This window comes from Mercurialis annua, linkage group LG2, assembly GCF_937616625.2.
Source record: "Mercurialis annua linkage group LG2, ddMerAnnu1.2, whole genome shotgun sequence".
Classification (NCBI taxonomy): domain Eukaryota; kingdom Viridiplantae; phylum Streptophyta; class Magnoliopsida; order Malpighiales; family Euphorbiaceae; genus Mercurialis; species Mercurialis annua.
In genome coordinates this window covers 10,491,095-10,506,975 of record NC_065571.1, presented here as the reverse complement: position 1 = coordinate 10,506,975, position 15,881 = coordinate 10,491,095, and the positions used below count along the sequence as shown (strand labels likewise).

General features: G+C 33.8%; 2 protein-coding genes and 1 non-coding gene across 3 annotated transcripts; all 3 read right to left on the bottom strand.

The window, feature by feature from the left end:
* Window positions 1-6,786: 6,786 nt before the first annotated feature.
* On the bottom strand, window positions 6,787-6,933 carry LOC126670875 (U12 minor spliceosomal RNA). The gene has a single exon (XR_007638865.1). It is a non-coding gene; the product is annotated as a U12 minor spliceosomal RNA (small nuclear RNA).
* A 1,090-nt stretch (window positions 6,934-8,023) lies between these two features.
* On the bottom strand, window positions 8,024-10,923 carry LOC126670631 (pentatricopeptide repeat-containing protein At2g17670). Its single transcript, XM_050364405.2, has 2 exons — window positions 9,477-10,923; window positions 8,024-8,339 (listed from the first exon to the last, which is right to left on the bottom strand). The coding sequence occupies exon 1, from the start codon at window positions 10,833-10,835 to the stop codon at window positions 9,480-9,482; it is 1,356 nt and encodes a 451-aa protein (XP_050220362.1). The 5' UTR covers window positions 10,836-10,923; the 3' UTR covers window positions 8,024-8,339; window positions 9,477-9,479.
* A 1,583-nt stretch (window positions 10,924-12,506) lies between these two features.
* On the bottom strand, window positions 12,507-15,654 carry LOC126670317 (chitin-inducible gibberellin-responsive protein 1-like). Its single transcript, XM_050364020.2, has 2 exons — window positions 15,418-15,654; window positions 12,507-14,659 (listed from the first exon to the last, which is right to left on the bottom strand). Exon 2 carries the CDS (start codon window positions 14,555-14,557, stop codon window positions 12,866-12,868), a length of 1,692 nt encoding a protein of 563 aa, XP_050219977.1. The 5' UTR covers window positions 14,558-14,659; window positions 15,418-15,654; the 3' UTR covers window positions 12,507-12,865.
* Window positions 15,655-15,881: the final 227 nt, after the last annotated feature.

Below are 15,881 nucleotides of genomic sequence, written 5' to 3'. Positions count from 1 at the left end.
TAGTTTTAATTTAATTATGGTTTTTAGTTCGTTTTTAAAAATAAATGACTTAATTGTACTTTTTTGAATGGAAATGAATTTAATTTTATCTTAAAAGATGGTTTTTAGTTATTTAGATTTACTTTTTTTGTAAGTGTTAAAAATTTAGAGTACAATTGAAATGATAAAATGCAAAATAGGGAAAACTAATAAGTTTTCAACGCCAGAATAGAATCGAAAAGGGACTACAAAATCAGGGGATTTTAAGGCATTAGGTCAAAATATTTTTATGGTTATTGAACTATAATCTTTCTAAATAATGGTTACCGAATTATAAAAATTATGAAATATCATCCAACTATAATCTTCTTACAAAATGGTTACTATAGGTGTTTTATAACTTTTTCTTGTCCACATGTATAATTCGATAATTCTTTAATAAAAAGCTATAATTCGAAAATTATTTCATAATTTTTATAATTTAGTAACTGTTTTGTTAGTAGTATGTAGCCGTTATATATTTTTTATAATTTGATTCTGCAAAAATATTTAACCTGTTGAACCGCAATAATTTTATAATTTTCATAGATGAGGAGTGTTGAATCATCAATAATATTTTAATCTTGTTGCTCTGAAAGAAACAGATCCAATTTCATTTTGCTTTCTTATGCGGTCCGTAAATTTGGCAACGCTAAACCATTTACTGGCTACGGAATTTCCTTTTTTCAAGAGGGTTAAGGAAATAGAGGAATTTGAAAAAAAAAAATTAAAGTTGTTCTCAATATCTCATTTTCACATATTTACTTTTTTACTCTATTTTTCTATTATTTGTAGTTGTACTCTAAATTAGCTAAATAATTTAATTGCATTTCTACTGTGCTTCTTTAAAACACATTTACATCTTTTTTTCTCTTTTTTTTCTTTTTTTTCTTCTTCTTTCTCTTCGTCTTTTTTTTCTCATTTTCTCTGCAACTTCTTTTTTTCATTTTCTTCCATGGAATTTCTTAGCAAATTCTATTTAAATTTTTTTATAATTTATTTAAAATATTCAATTTATAACACAAACAATCAGAGATTTGAAACAAATAATAAATCAAATATGAAAAAATCAATCCTATTCGTCACAGAGAATTTGAAGCAACGAAATATTACGGCTTCGCCACCATCATATCCTCTTAATCTGAATCTTTTTTTTCCTCTTTCTATTTTGTTATGTATTAATTTTTAATTTCTATTGATGATTTTTGTTCATACGTCACCCAAAGGGTTGTTTCTAAAAATCATCATCGGACGTTTTATTCTTTATCACTTTTCTACTTATCCGAAAAAGAGACTTTTTCAGTTAGGATTAGAGTTTTTTGGGAGAGACATTGTCGTGTTTACCTGCTTTTATTTTATTAAATTCACAAAAGAAAAGTTTGGTGTTAAAAGCTCTTTTAGAGCACATAATTATAATATTGTATAGGATAAAATTTGTTGATAGATATTAAAAATAAATTTATTTAAAATTCATACAAAATATTATTTATTACTTTTTCTTATTATTGATTTTCATTAGACTTTATTAAATAGATTTAAAAATTATAATTAGTTAAATAATTAGTTAGTTGATTAATCAATGTTAAAATATAATTTTTATGGGATCCATACTGTATTTATTTTAAAAAGAATTTAAGGTTAATGTCAAAAAAAATCAATAACTTTATACGTTTTCTCATTTTAATCACGAAATTTAAATTTTTTCATTTGCATACACGAACTACCACTTTTTCCCAAATTCATACACGGTGCCGAGGTGGCACTCATTCATTAGTGTAAAATGACCTCCGCCTCAGTGAATTACACCAATGGAGCCGTGACACCTCAGCACCGTGCATGAATTTGAGAAAAAATGATAGTTCGTGCATGAAAATGAGAAAATTTAAAATGCATGATTAAAAATGAGAAAACGTGTAAAGTTCGTGAATTTTTATAATATTATCCCAAGAATTTATACACTTAAAATTTTGCTATTAGTCTGATCTCTTTTGCTCCACTCATACTGATTGAAAACATAATCCCAATTGTACATTTCCTATGGAAGATATCAAAAGCATCTTCAATAATGTTCCCAATAATTGGCTCATCACAGACTGATATAATTAGTCAACAAATTTGTCCAGCGTGATTCATGAATATGAGTGGGTTTTATGGCCATCTTTATCTTCTTCTTTTTTTATGAATTTATGTATATTAAAAACCTAAAAAAAGGAAAAAACTCAAACTACAAACTTTCGCACAAGAAGTGGCGCATATTTGATGGCATATTAAAAGTTACGACTCTTCTTCTTCTTTTATGAATTTATATATATTAAAAACCTAAAAAAAGGAAAAAACTCAAACTACAAACTTTCGCACAAGAAGTGGCGCATATTTGATGGCATATTAAAAGTTACGACTTATAAAAAGGCTACAAATCAACGGTCCGAGAAAAGAACATAAAGAGGATTCCTAAAAAAGTTAGAATTATATATGATGCGCTTTTTTTAGAAGGGTGATAATTAATGTTAAAATATATTAATGTATATAAGTTGTTGTACTTTATAATTACTAACAAATTGCAATCTTTGCATGTATTTTCATTCAAGTCGCAGAACGGAACCATATAAAATATCACTTCCTAATAAAGTTTTCCAGTGGATAAGTCCGAGATATAAAATGTACTCCTAACAAGGTTACCAAGTTGATAAGTTATGTGGTTATGATGCTAGGTTATTCAATGGTAAGTTGAAAACCATACCATGTTCTATTTGTTGCATGAAATGTGTAAGGTTGTCAAAGTTTATTTGCTGTTTGGAATTTGTTGGTGTACTTCTTTTTTTAGTTTATAAATGATAGCATGGTAAAGCACAATCACAAAAAGTGGAGGGAAAAAAGGATGCAAAAGAAATCAATCAAACTGGTCTTTACAAAACAATCAATGCATCTAAACGCATTATTTCTGAAATATGGGAAATGAGGATAAAAAGAAGCATATAACATAACCGCCCTAAAAATGGCAGAATAAACTAAAGACTCCGAAGAAGAATAAACATCGTTAAAAGGAGATTAACGACGGATTAAAATAAATGAGGAAAAAATTCAAAACCTAATGGAACCAAAGGATAATGAGAGATGTATGTCACTATACTAGAAAAAAGGAGGTTAACGACGGATTAAAATTCATCGCTAATTTTTATTATTTACCGACGGATTTGTTCATTGCTAAATTTCCCACGGATTAGTGACAGAATGTGTCGCTAAACGTGGCAGGCAATTGGCGACACAATTTAGCGACGGATTTTAGCGACAAATCTGTCGCTAATTTGGTGGAAGAACTCCTGCCAACTTTGTGTCTCAAATTTAGCGATGGATATTATACTCTGTCGTTAAATTTAGCGACGGACTGATAAATTCGTCACTAATATGCAATTAAGTGAAACATTGCGTTTCATTGAACATTTTACCGAAAGATTGTTTGTCGGCAATCTGTCTATGAAGTATGACCTAAAATAATTGTGCCTCTTCTCTCTTTTCCTCGTCTTTTTTCTTCTTCGTTGTTTTCCTTCGCCGGTTTTCATTTCTCACCGATTCCCCTCCTCTAGTGTCACGACCCTAAATCTCGAACCGAGATCAGCGCTAGGGAATGGAATAGTGGTAGCTCTGAAACTTGCAGTAAGCCTAAAACTTGAATTCGCCAATATTCATGAAAGTTGTAGGTATTTGAGATAACTTTCCAAATCTGTTTGAATAGGTTAACCACATGTTAGGAAAAAACATTATGACATAAATACTCAGAATGAACTATTTAAAAAGAGATGAATATATACGGATACATGTGGATGTAAAATTATATATAGTGGTTATTCTATAAATAGTCTGGCTGGACTCTCAAAAAATACTCGTATAGTATATATATTGAGTGAGATTTGTCACAAAATTTTATTTTACCATAAAAACCGTAGTTTTAGAGCCGTTTGAATGAGTTAAAACAGTTATCGAGAAAAAGAGTCCCTTCACAAATACAGACTATACTCATAATGCTCATGCCTAAAAGATATATATATATATATACACATAAGGTGGAGAGGGTTTGACATGATAATTTTTTTTTTAACAAAGGCTAAAACATGACATGATAAAATTTTAATAAATAAATAAAATATATTTTTCGTCAGACAAAGAAAAATTACGCGACAATCGTATACGTATATTTTTAATCAATTAAAATAGTTAATATAACTTTGTTGAGCCTCCATTCACTATAAAGACTTAAATAAATGTTTTAAAAAACCGAACCGAGGCAATCGGTTTCCGGTTCAACCGGTAGAACCGGTTTAATGACCGGTTCAACCGGTTTAATAAATTTTAGAAAAATTTAAAAAAAATAGTTCATCGGTTTTTTACCAGTTCAATCCGGTCCAATCCGGATTAACATCCGGTTTTTAACGGTTTAATCTGGTTCAGTCCGGTCCAATCCAGTTCAACCAAAAGATTCGATATTTTGCAGTTTTAGACCGGACCAGTGACCGGTTCGCAATTTAACCGGTCCGACCGGCCGGTCCGGTCCGGTTTTTGAAACACTGACTTAAATATTCACCTTACCGAATAGCAAATCAAATTTTTTTTACCTAGAATGTACTTCAACCAAATTACCTAATCAAAAATATACAGAAGAGAATGCAAAACTCCGTAAGAAATGCATATTATTAGAAAAGTGATCAGCATCTTGAGAAGCAGTCGAAGATGTCTATTTCCATGCCAAGCATACGTTAGAAGCATCTACAGAAGTTCTGTAGTGCTTAAATTCATTTACATGGAACTGCTACAGCTACAGCTAAAAGCATGACATTCACTTGATTTAATTACCACTATTCCCTGTCTAATAGTGTATGATAATGTTACATCTGAGTCCCACAGATGTGTGTTTCCCTAAAATATGATCCACCTTACTTCATTTGTCAGCTTTACTTTTATAACTATCTTCTCAGCAATAAGCTAAAGAATCAGTAAAAGTTTGCTATAGCAAATATTAACTGGAAAATTTCCTAACACGGAACCGAGTCCGTGTAAGAAATAACAGTTAAGATCAACCCACAAACAGAACAACCATGTCAACTGTAAGCAAAGAGCATTCAAAATGTGATACAAAACATACCTGGTTAAACAGTAAGAACCTGCTCTAGTGCTTTAATCGGTGACTTCAGTGTGCTTTCCGAAGTCGTGTAATTCATCCAACACTATTCAAAACACTCTTTAATGTCTGGCATGTCTCTCATATTCATATAGGAAAAAAATTCAAAAATAATTTTAATGTTTAAAATATTTACCGAAAATTTGAGAGGGTAAGTGTCCCAAAAGTAAATTAAAAGGGTTTATTTTTTCGATCCTAAAACAATGAGGGTTTTAATTGTTTAATTTAAAAATACGAGAGCTTATTTTTTGCTCAAAAAAAGTAAAAGAGTTGATTTATACTTTTGAAAAAAAGTCGAGGATGTTTTTATACTTTCTGCCTTATTTTAAGGTACAAGATTGAAGAAAGCAGAAGCAAAAGCAGTGTAACTACGATGCATGATTAAAGCACTAATCAAATTACATAATAATGTACGTAGTTACCATTATTTATCATTTGATTCAAGAACTCAAAGATTACCTTAAAGTTAAGTGTTTACTTATCTAGAGAGCACCTCTAGTGAACAATTGCTTCACAAATAATAGAGTTACAGCTCATTGTATTGTATCACAACACGACCAACTATATGCTAAGCAAATATTTAGTATGGAAGGTGCAATTCTCCTTTCAGTGGCATGTACTTAATTTAGTCAGTCACTAGCACAAAATATAAAATTAATTTAACACTTACAAGTTACTCCCTTCAAAAGTTGTAGTAAGCTCACAAGTTCTAGTAACCTTCTGATTTTAGAAATGACCAATCCGCTAAATTACTCATATTGCAAAAGTGCATAGGAAGTCTGCATTAAACAACAGAATAAGATTGCTATAGACAACTAAAAAAAAGTATTGTGATGATACAAAAAAAATTACTCAATGCTCACCAAGCGTTTAAACAAGTCAGAATCACGAAGCTTGTAACTATGGTATCGAAGTGTATTTTCTTGAACTTAGGAAAAGGCCGTTAGTTCATATCAAAAGGTAAGGTTTGAGAATGTTCTTTATTCTGTCATAAATTGATGGAAGCTTAATTCTTTTGACTGAGAAAGAATAATCTCCCACATCAGATCGTGCACCCGACAATTCATCAACATTGCCAGGTAAAGCATTCTTTACATATATCCAGAAATCAGTTCTCCAAACATCATCGAAAACTATCACATACCGCTTCTCCACCAAATATCTATTGTGTCAATTCCGTCAAATGCAGGCTGCAATGTTCCTTGTTGAAATTGCTCTATCATGGTCCTTAACAATGGCATTCTGTTGTAGGATTGTCATACAGTGATACATCAATACAACATTCAGTGCCAACTATAAGCACCAATATGGATCTGAATACGGGGAACTGTATGCGGGTATGGAAGGGACGCGGCAAATTAAATTTTTTTATGTTCGCAAGGGCAAACGTTGAGGCCTGATCCGTTGTAATTATTTACATAGAAACTTTAGAAAATGCAAAAACTATGAATTACAGCAATAAACTTTACTTCCGGTATCTGACTAAAAATTAAACTGCATCTTTCTTTTTGAACATAAAATTGCTTATTAACGTAATCAAACTGAAATTAATTAACAAAAATATTAAAATTAGGTTTGGGGATGGGTCCTTTTTAAAGGGAGGCCCGCACAAGCGAGTTCTGCGAAAGTAAGCAGCGTCTACACTTGGCCAGCCTATTACCCTCCAAAATTTCTTACGCTACAAGCGCAGCGAGCAGCTCTCACCGCTCGCATTGTTTTCCTTACTCATTGGTTTAAGGCAATTTGTAAAGTTGTACTGTGATTCTAATTATAGAGTATTGCATGCAAGACATTTCCTTCTGTCTCCGATGTGGGATATATAACTTGTAAATTGTAAGGAACAAAGGATCATTTCACACCTTCAATTTGGCACGAAATATCAAAAAAAACCCAAGTTTGTACAAGTGAATCACTTTTCCCCTGAACAAGCAAAAACGTATCGAATCAACCCAAAGAGAGTAAGATAACCATCTCCCTCAATTATCAAAACCGGATTAAGTTAGCCCTCCATTTTAACCAAATTTAATACAAATTAAGCCTAATTATACTAAACCTAATTAAACTTAATTTAATATTATTTAATTTAAATTAAATTAATTTTCATTAACCCGCCTCTATTTCGATTCCCTCTCCACTCCATTTCGACCTCCGCCAGCCATCCTAATCCACAATCAACCACCTCCGAAACCCTCTCACCGTTCGCCACCTCCAAACCCCTCACCGCCGGCCGCCTCCAAACCCCTCACCAATTTGGAGAATTATAAGAAAAATAAGGACTATTTTGGACTTTATACTATTTTTTTAAGAGAGTGTTTCAAATACATGTGAGAGTGCGCAAAGGTAGAGGAGGGGTGAAACCGATCCGATTTTGCTTAGTACAGGAAAAAAGTGATCCGGTTTTACGAATTTGGACTTTTTTTATATTTTTTGCCAAGTTGAGGGGGTGAAATGATCCTCTGTTCAAATTGTAAGTTATAAACTGAGGTCATTGTTCAACAATTTGAATTTTATGGAAGTTCTGTTAATAATTTCAATATTTTTAGCCTTCTAGTGTTTTTAATTTTGGTATTTTAATTTCAGGTTTTTTTTATGTCAATTCTCAACTACCTCGGAATCAACAAGCTTGTAGATATCATATCTAGCTTTCTCCTTTAATCTTGTATGAAGTAGGACAAGTGGTATCTGCTCCATTTTACCAAATTCATGACCTAGGAAACAGAGGTTTTGAAAAAAAAATTGCATTTTTCGAATCTGAAATGTTCTGGAGATCAAAAACTCAAGGAAACTCATTCGCGAGGTTACAGACAGCTTCGGTAAAAATTAGACATCCACTTACTAAAAAAAACTCTAAAAGATTACCCTTAGATACAAAACGCTAAAATAAGAAGGTTAGACAATGTTTGAACTGCAAAGGATCCTCCTTTAACCTCGACCATTAAAGAATGAAAGAATTAGTTTGAGTTTTCGGCTTTCAAACTTCTATAATTCTCAACAGAAAATTGACGAAAACTCAGCTCCCACAATACAAAGGGATTCGACATCCTCTAGCTACTTGAACAAGGCTTCTATGAATAAGCTCAGTCAAATTCTTCAGCGATCACATCTAGGGGCGGAACTACTTGTAGGCCTGGATAGGCTTTAGCCCGGGCTGCCATCAGAAATTCGGAGGTTAGAGACCGTTCGCTGCTCCTACGCTGCTCCTACGCTGCAATTTAACACTTACCAGCCAGTATCTAGCACAAAATTTAGCCAGTATCTAGCACAAAATTTAGCCAGTATCTAGCACAAAATCTAAAAGTAATATAACACTTGCTAGTAAAACTGCAGCATTACAATATGTCCCACAGTAAACTTTACTTTGGATAATGATTTCCCATAATTCTCAATTTCAAGGTTTACGAGTGAAAGAAGGGCGTCATCTGAAATTAAAATTAAACATGAAACGAAATAAAAACAGCGAGAAAATAGATAAATCAGAACATGTCCTCAATGGGAGTAATAGCAGAAAAAACATAGACATCTCCTTCAAAAGCTGTAGTAAGCTCACAAGTTCTAGTAGATTCTACCAACTTTCAACCAATCTACTAAACTACTCATATTGCAAAAGTGCATAGGAACTAGGAAGTCTGCATTAAACAACAGAATAAGATTGCTATACACAACTAAAAAGAAGAAAGTATTGAGATGATACAGAAAAATTATTGATAGACATGAGGAAAAGATTTTGGAGGCTGTAACATCGTAATCCTCTTATAACAGTAGACAAATCTACATACAAGCACAGAGCTAAAAGCAATGGAATTAAGCAGTGGAAATAAAACACCTAGGAAAATCAGCCATATTAAAGTATAAGAGTCGATATTGGTCCTCAAGGAGATCAATTGATGAAACAATAAATCATATGACTCGAAGCTGAAAAAGAAGTATTAAAACAAAGTAATTTACTATCCTAGGGAGTCCTTTTAGTGAGCAATTGATTTCCAAATAATAGAATTAAACGCCAAGGGATATTAAAATGAAAACAAAATGTGCCATCCTCATATCAGTGACATGTTATTAATTTATCTCAGCTCAATTTGCAATTATTTCCAGCATAAGAGTATAGTTTAACATTATACTCCAAAAATATATTTCCTTTAGATATGATCTACCTTACTTCTACAATGTAAAGGTTGATAATGATTATTTTTTCAGCCAATCAGCTAAAGAGATTACAAGTTTATCATAACAAAGATCAACTGACAATTTCCTAACACAAGAATTGAGAATCAAATGTGAAACATACATGTTAGACAGCGAGCCCTCGCTCTCTGGCATTCCGCAGCCACTTCAGCGTACTCTCCAATGTAGTGTAAGCGGCAACTTCATTTAAACTCTTACTTTCCAATGCATAATCAAACACCTCATAAGCCTCTGCAACCTTGCCCTCCCTACAAAGAGACCTCACAAACGTTGCATAAGAAGCCGTGTCGAGCTGCATACCGTCTTCTTTCATGGCTTTATACAACTCAATCCCTTTCTCCAACAATCTACCCTTGCACAGCCCATGAAGCAATGTATTATATGTGCACGAATTTGGACTACAACCTTTCTTTTCCATCTCCTCCAGCATTGCCAGTGCACCTAACGCATCCCCTTTTCTACATAATCCATTCATCAACGAAGTATAAGTAACAGCATCAGGAAAATGACCCAATTCGACCATAATTCGAAAATACATTTTCGCTTCCGGAATCCTCCCACCTTTCGACAACCCAAAAATCAAAGTATTGTAAGTAACAAGATCAGGCTCAACATCCTCCTCTTTCATTTTCTTAAGAACCTCAATAGCCTCACTCCCTCTACCCATCATACAATACCCTTTCATAATCGTATTATAAACGAAACAATCCGGCTTAAACCCGCACTCTTTTAACATGCTCAACAGCTTCATAGCCTCTCGAAGATTCTTCGAATTACAAACACTGTCAATCAATATAGTATAAGTAACAAGATCAGGTTTCAAATCAAATTGACTCCTCATTTCATCAATAAAACTATAAACACTACTCAAAGCTCTACACTTGCACAAACACTTAACAAGAAAATTATACGTAAAAGTATCCGGCTTCGAATGCTTTACCGCCAATTCTTTGAGCAAATGAACAGCTTCATCTTCTCTACCGACCGAACAAAGTGATCTAACAACAATATCAACAGTGCCTTGAGTTGGATTAAGCCCATTATTTACCATAAGATTGAGAATTTGGTGAACTGGGGAGAGGGTAGGATCAGGTGTTTTGCAGGATTGGGATAGCAAAATATGATAGGTGGATAAGTTGGGGGTGAGGGAAGGGAGAGATTTGATCATGTGGTGGAGAAGAGAGATGGAATCATCAATGGTGGAGATTGAAGTGTAGGATTGGAGAAAAGAGTTGTGGAAACGGAGGTCTAGTGGGACGTTTGTAGTGGAAATGAAGGAATTGAAGAGTTTTTTAGCTTCATTGAGATGTGGAGACTGAAAGATTGGTTTTTTATGGTGGGTTGTTTGGAGGGTTTCCTGGGAAAATTTGTTAATTTTCTTGGGAAAGTGATGGGGTTTTTCAGATGGGTTTGGTTTTTTGATTAGTGAAGTTGTTGTCAGTGAAGGTCGGAATTTCCCCATTTTTTACTGATTAAACTTTTTCCTGCTGCTTAAGGTGTGACTTTCACCATGTTTATTGTTTTGCTTTCCGTTTAATTGTTTGAATTAGGGTTTAACAGTTTTTTCTGTATTTGCGAGGAAGAAGACGGATGGGCGATTGAAATCTTAACCTGGTGGGCTATACACCAACCCAGACTCAGCCTGGTGGGCAGTATACCAGCCCATTTCTGACAATTGATTCTAAATTCGTTTTATTTTTAAATGAATTTTAATTAATGTATAAATTTTTATATCCTCTTTCATAAAAGTTAGATGTTAAATTTATTTAAATAAAATAAGATAAAATTTTTATTTTATTTTTTTGTCAAAGGCTACAATTTCATTACATTTGGTGTAATTTTAAATTTGATTAAATATTTATTTTATCAAAAATATACTTTATATATTTAAATTATAATATTTATAGTTTTCAAGAAATTCACATAACGATTAAATTTTAAATTGCTTTTTGAATATTTTAATATTTATAATCTTTTTCTAAAAGTTTATAAATTTTTGTATATGGATATATAAATTTGAGCAAACAAAAACACATGTTACTTCAACAGTCGAATTCTACACAAATCAATAGGGTGAATTTGAAGAAGAGAAAGTGAAATTGTTTCGGAAGAATATTAGAAATGCATGGAATTGTATAAACGAGGAGTGCCTCGAACCAGCTACAGTTCGATGGTGCTTGCACATTTCTCACATTTTTGAGAAATATTGTTGCCTAATAGAATAGGAAATAATTATAGCCCAAATGGTATAAGTGCTAAACAGCAAACTGTTAAGTCGTGAGTTCAATTCTTCCTACAAATGCTCCCCCTTTCTAATTATTAAAAAAAAATATGTACACTCCAATAACATATTTTACTATAATTTTTATATTGTATTTTTATCTGTTAATTAACACACAAATAGATTGTAAAAAATAAATTTTTGTAGTATTTTAGTCTATAAAAGAAATATAATAAAATTGACCAATTCGATTTATATTTTTCATGTTGTATATGTGTTTGGATTAGACTGTCTTGGATAAATCATCTCAAGTGATAGAGATAATTATTAGAGTCTTACCTGAACTATATAGGTATCTGCACTTTTATGATCTAAATGTTTAATTTAAATTATTAGCAATCTCATTTGATTAATTAAATGTACAAGGTAAAATGAGCTTATACTTTTTAAGGCTTCAAACTCAAATTAAATATACATTCGTGGTGCGGAACTGTGTTAAAGACAATCTAATCGTTGGAATTTCACCAAATAATTAGACTCTAGATGTATTGATTATTTGGGATTAGAATCCTCTCTATTTCATTTTAATATGAAAAACTATTTTCGTGAAATTTATAACATTCATTACAAACGAAAAGTCTATACTAATTTAAATTTATTTAAACTCTTTTAATCTATATTTTTCATTTACAATAAATGGTATGAACTTGCGGAACATTACCTCTCATGTTCAAGTGAACTTTTTTTTGTCTGCATTTAATCCCTTAGGTATTATTTTGTTCTCTTACAAACTGTGATTGAAATCACCTTAATTTCTAAGGCAACAAACAAACTCATCCTCTAATCAGCTCAGCTGTGCATACAAGTTTAACTCTTTTAACTGCAATTAACTAGTGAAGAAACATCATGTCAAGCATCTAAATTTATTTTTATTTCAAGATCACCGGTCACGGAACCGGAGAAAAATATGTAACAAACAATTTTTCTGCAAATCAAACGATCTATTACTGCATCTGGAAGAGAAAACCCAGAATGCATCCTGTGCACACTGAACAGCAATTACAGAACAGAATACATATTCTATTTATAGAATACACAACTCTTTACAGAATTAAAAAAATCATTAAATTAAATATTTAAACAGAATTACATGACTACCAAATACTACATCTTTCAACCCTCCTATTGCTGCCATGACAGTTTTATCATTTTCCAACACAGGTTATCGAGCTTCGAAGTTATTGCTACAAACATCTCTAGCTGCTGTGAAATCAATGCCATGCGGAAGCAGATACTAAATTTCTGTTCTTCCACCCCAATAGCATAGCTCCATCCTTTTCGATGAGTGTGTAATGTTCCGAGTAGCACCTCAGTAAGCTCCTTATTACAGAGTTAACATATGAACTTAAAGGGTATTGTCGGAACCCAGCCATGGTCAGCCTAGACTTCCACTTGCCAAACAGCTCGTGGCGCTCCACTCTTTCTTTACCCTCGCAAGCAATAATGTTGACGATATCTTTGGCTAAACAGTGCTGCTCCACACCAATCCGCTCCTTTCTGTCCCGTGGCAGTGTCACGTCTATGGACTCGAACATAGCCAAGTAGAAGTCGAGAGTTTCTATAAACCTAGTTAGGAAAGGGGTTGTGTTTGTATTTGATTCTTGCTCCACCAAAGTTACCACCTTTGGGTTAAGTGACTTCACCATTCGCAGAAGCCCGTCTCTTGGATTGCTTACATCGACACTCTCATCGGGAGTGTGGTGAAGCTGCAACGGGAAGTTTACAGCCAAAGCTTCACCCGGCCTCACATCAAGCATGGCTGGTGTGACATCTGGAGCAAAAACCGGCACCCCGTGGAACTCGATGGGGATATTAAATTTCTCAGAGATTGCAGCTAATCGTCCGTGAACCACTTCTAACCCATTACCACCACGAGCATGTTTATTAACTGGGTCATCAATACCTGTAATGCGAACATGGGGAGCTCCACCTGGCTTCGCTGCAAGAGCTTGAAGTAGTGTTATCCATTGTGTCCCCTGAGCGATTTGGAAGTCGATAATATGGATGCGGTTCTCATTCTTGCAAGCGTCAGCTATGGCTCCATTAGCTGCCATGTACCCAAATTTGAGGTAAGGACAGATTTCGTAGAGGATCTGCATGTACGAAAGCAAATCCTTGCTTTCAGGCTCTCTACACCTAAGCGAATGGTAAATGTTATTCCCCGATGATTCCTTCCTCGCTATCAAGCCTTCTACCAAGTATGCACCAAGACGCTGAATTGGCTCTCCACTAATAGACACTGCAGCTTTAGCCTTTTCAATCAACCTACCAAATTCATTCATGTTGTTTTCAGAAATTGCTTTAGCACATGCAATGAGCAACTGTTTCAAATTACCCGGTGGGATATTTAGCAATAAATTTGCTTCTTCGGACTCTTTCTGATGTTTTTCACCATAAGCATCATCACCAGATTGCCTAGGCCTAGATACATAGGATGGCTGAGACTGAACTGCCCGAGAACCCTGTCGCTCCTGGCTCCAGGCCCTACTTCTTTCCCCTGGCGTCTGTCTGCTACTTTCCCCCATAGTAGTATCAGGCGTACTTATGTCTACATCGTCGTCTGGCCCCATCAAATCAGTCTCTAGTTGCAGAAGTGCGTGCTGTATATTCTGGTTAGAATTTACATCTTGCAAAAATGAAGGGCTTGGGCGATTAAAATAACTATTCAAAGAGTTGCAAGAAGGGCTGGCTCCAGAAAGATTCTCAGTAGAACTATACTGCTCCTGGCTGTCACTCAATGCAGTAAGGATATCACAATCAAACTGATTCGACAACGGTGAGCTAGGTGAGTTTCCAATAGAAAATTTCAAGGACCCGAAAAGTCTATTAGGTATTGAAGGAGATGAATGAGATAGTCCTGCACCCGTTACACTGCCGTATCCAAAAATGGGCTGTGATTCCATGCTACAATCAGCTGTTCCCCTATGTTGTAAATTACCAGCAGAGTTTTTAATCTTCAGGGCAAAATTATAAGATTGTGTGTAGTTTATCAAACCAATAGTAGCCTGCAAATAAAAATCTTAATTAATTTAAATTCAACTTTTGGGACAAGAAGCAAATACACTGACATGAAGTATACTTAAGCTAGGTAGAACAGATACTTTCACTCGATCAATGTTTTCCGTTCCTTAAACATATCCGACACTTAGCGTTTCAGACACGAAACTTCAATTTTAATTTGGAAAACCTTAAATTTAAACCGTTTCCCTGTGTTTGTATCCAAGTATCATGTTTCCCCGAGCCCGTGTCCGTGCTACCTAGTACTTAAGGGAAGAGACATGTTTAAGTAAAGCCATGATCATCAAGCAAATCAAATGTTTTCCGTTTCGGAAACATATCGGACACTTGATGTTTCGGACATAAACTTCAATTTTACTATAGGTAACTTTAAATTTAAGCCGTTTTTCTTTGTCCGTATCCAAGTATCCTGTTTCCCGTGTCCGTTTCCGTGCTACCTTAGTACTTAAGGTAAGAGACATCTTTAAGTAAAGCCATGATCATCAAATCTTAAGCAAATCAAATAATCCTAAAATCAATCAACATAAAACCCATAAACTAAACATTTCTTCAAATTGAAAATTTAATAAACGGGAATAATCATTAAGCAACCAAAACCTATCCATGGTTGTCAGTAAATACTATTTCAACAACTCATCATACATTTAAGCATACAATAATTCAACAATATTCAATAAAAACAAACACTTTCAAGTACCCAAAAAGCCAAACAATCAAGAAATGAAACTTAAGTGTTAAGAATTACCTGAAAAGAGACAGAATTTCTTGGGTAGTAAGACAAATACAAAAGTTGAAGTCTTTTCGGGTTAATTAAGGTAAAAGTTTTCAATTGAGAGGAGAAATGATTACAGAGCTTGGAAGGAAGAAGGAGCCAAGGCCTGAGTTTATATATGGAGAGAGATATTAATATTATTAAATACGAAACGGAATGTTAACGGAAACGAGTATGGATGTATGATGAGGTTTCTGAGAAAGCATGAGTCGTTATTGGACAGCGTTAACGGAGAAACGCGCCGACCGCTTTTATTAGTGAATAGTGATAATATCTGAAATTTTTATAATTATCTAAATTTTAATTTAGAGTAAATTATTATTATTTTTTTTGCCAAAGATAGACCTACTTTACTTGTTAGCGGGGATTAGCGGGAGTTAGTTGTGGTTATATACATTTCTTTTTTAAATCAACCCACTGGCTCTTGAGATCTGGGT

Bases quoted from the DNA above. Each gene is read 5' to 3' on its own strand.
- LOC126670317 (XM_050364020.2), bottom strand. From the start codon at position 14,557: ATGGAATCACAGCCCATTTTTGGATACGGCAGTGTAACGGGTGCAGGA.
- LOC126670631 (XM_050364405.2), bottom strand. From the start codon at position 10,835: ATGGGGAAATTCCGACCTTCACTGACAACAACTTCACTAATCAAAAAA.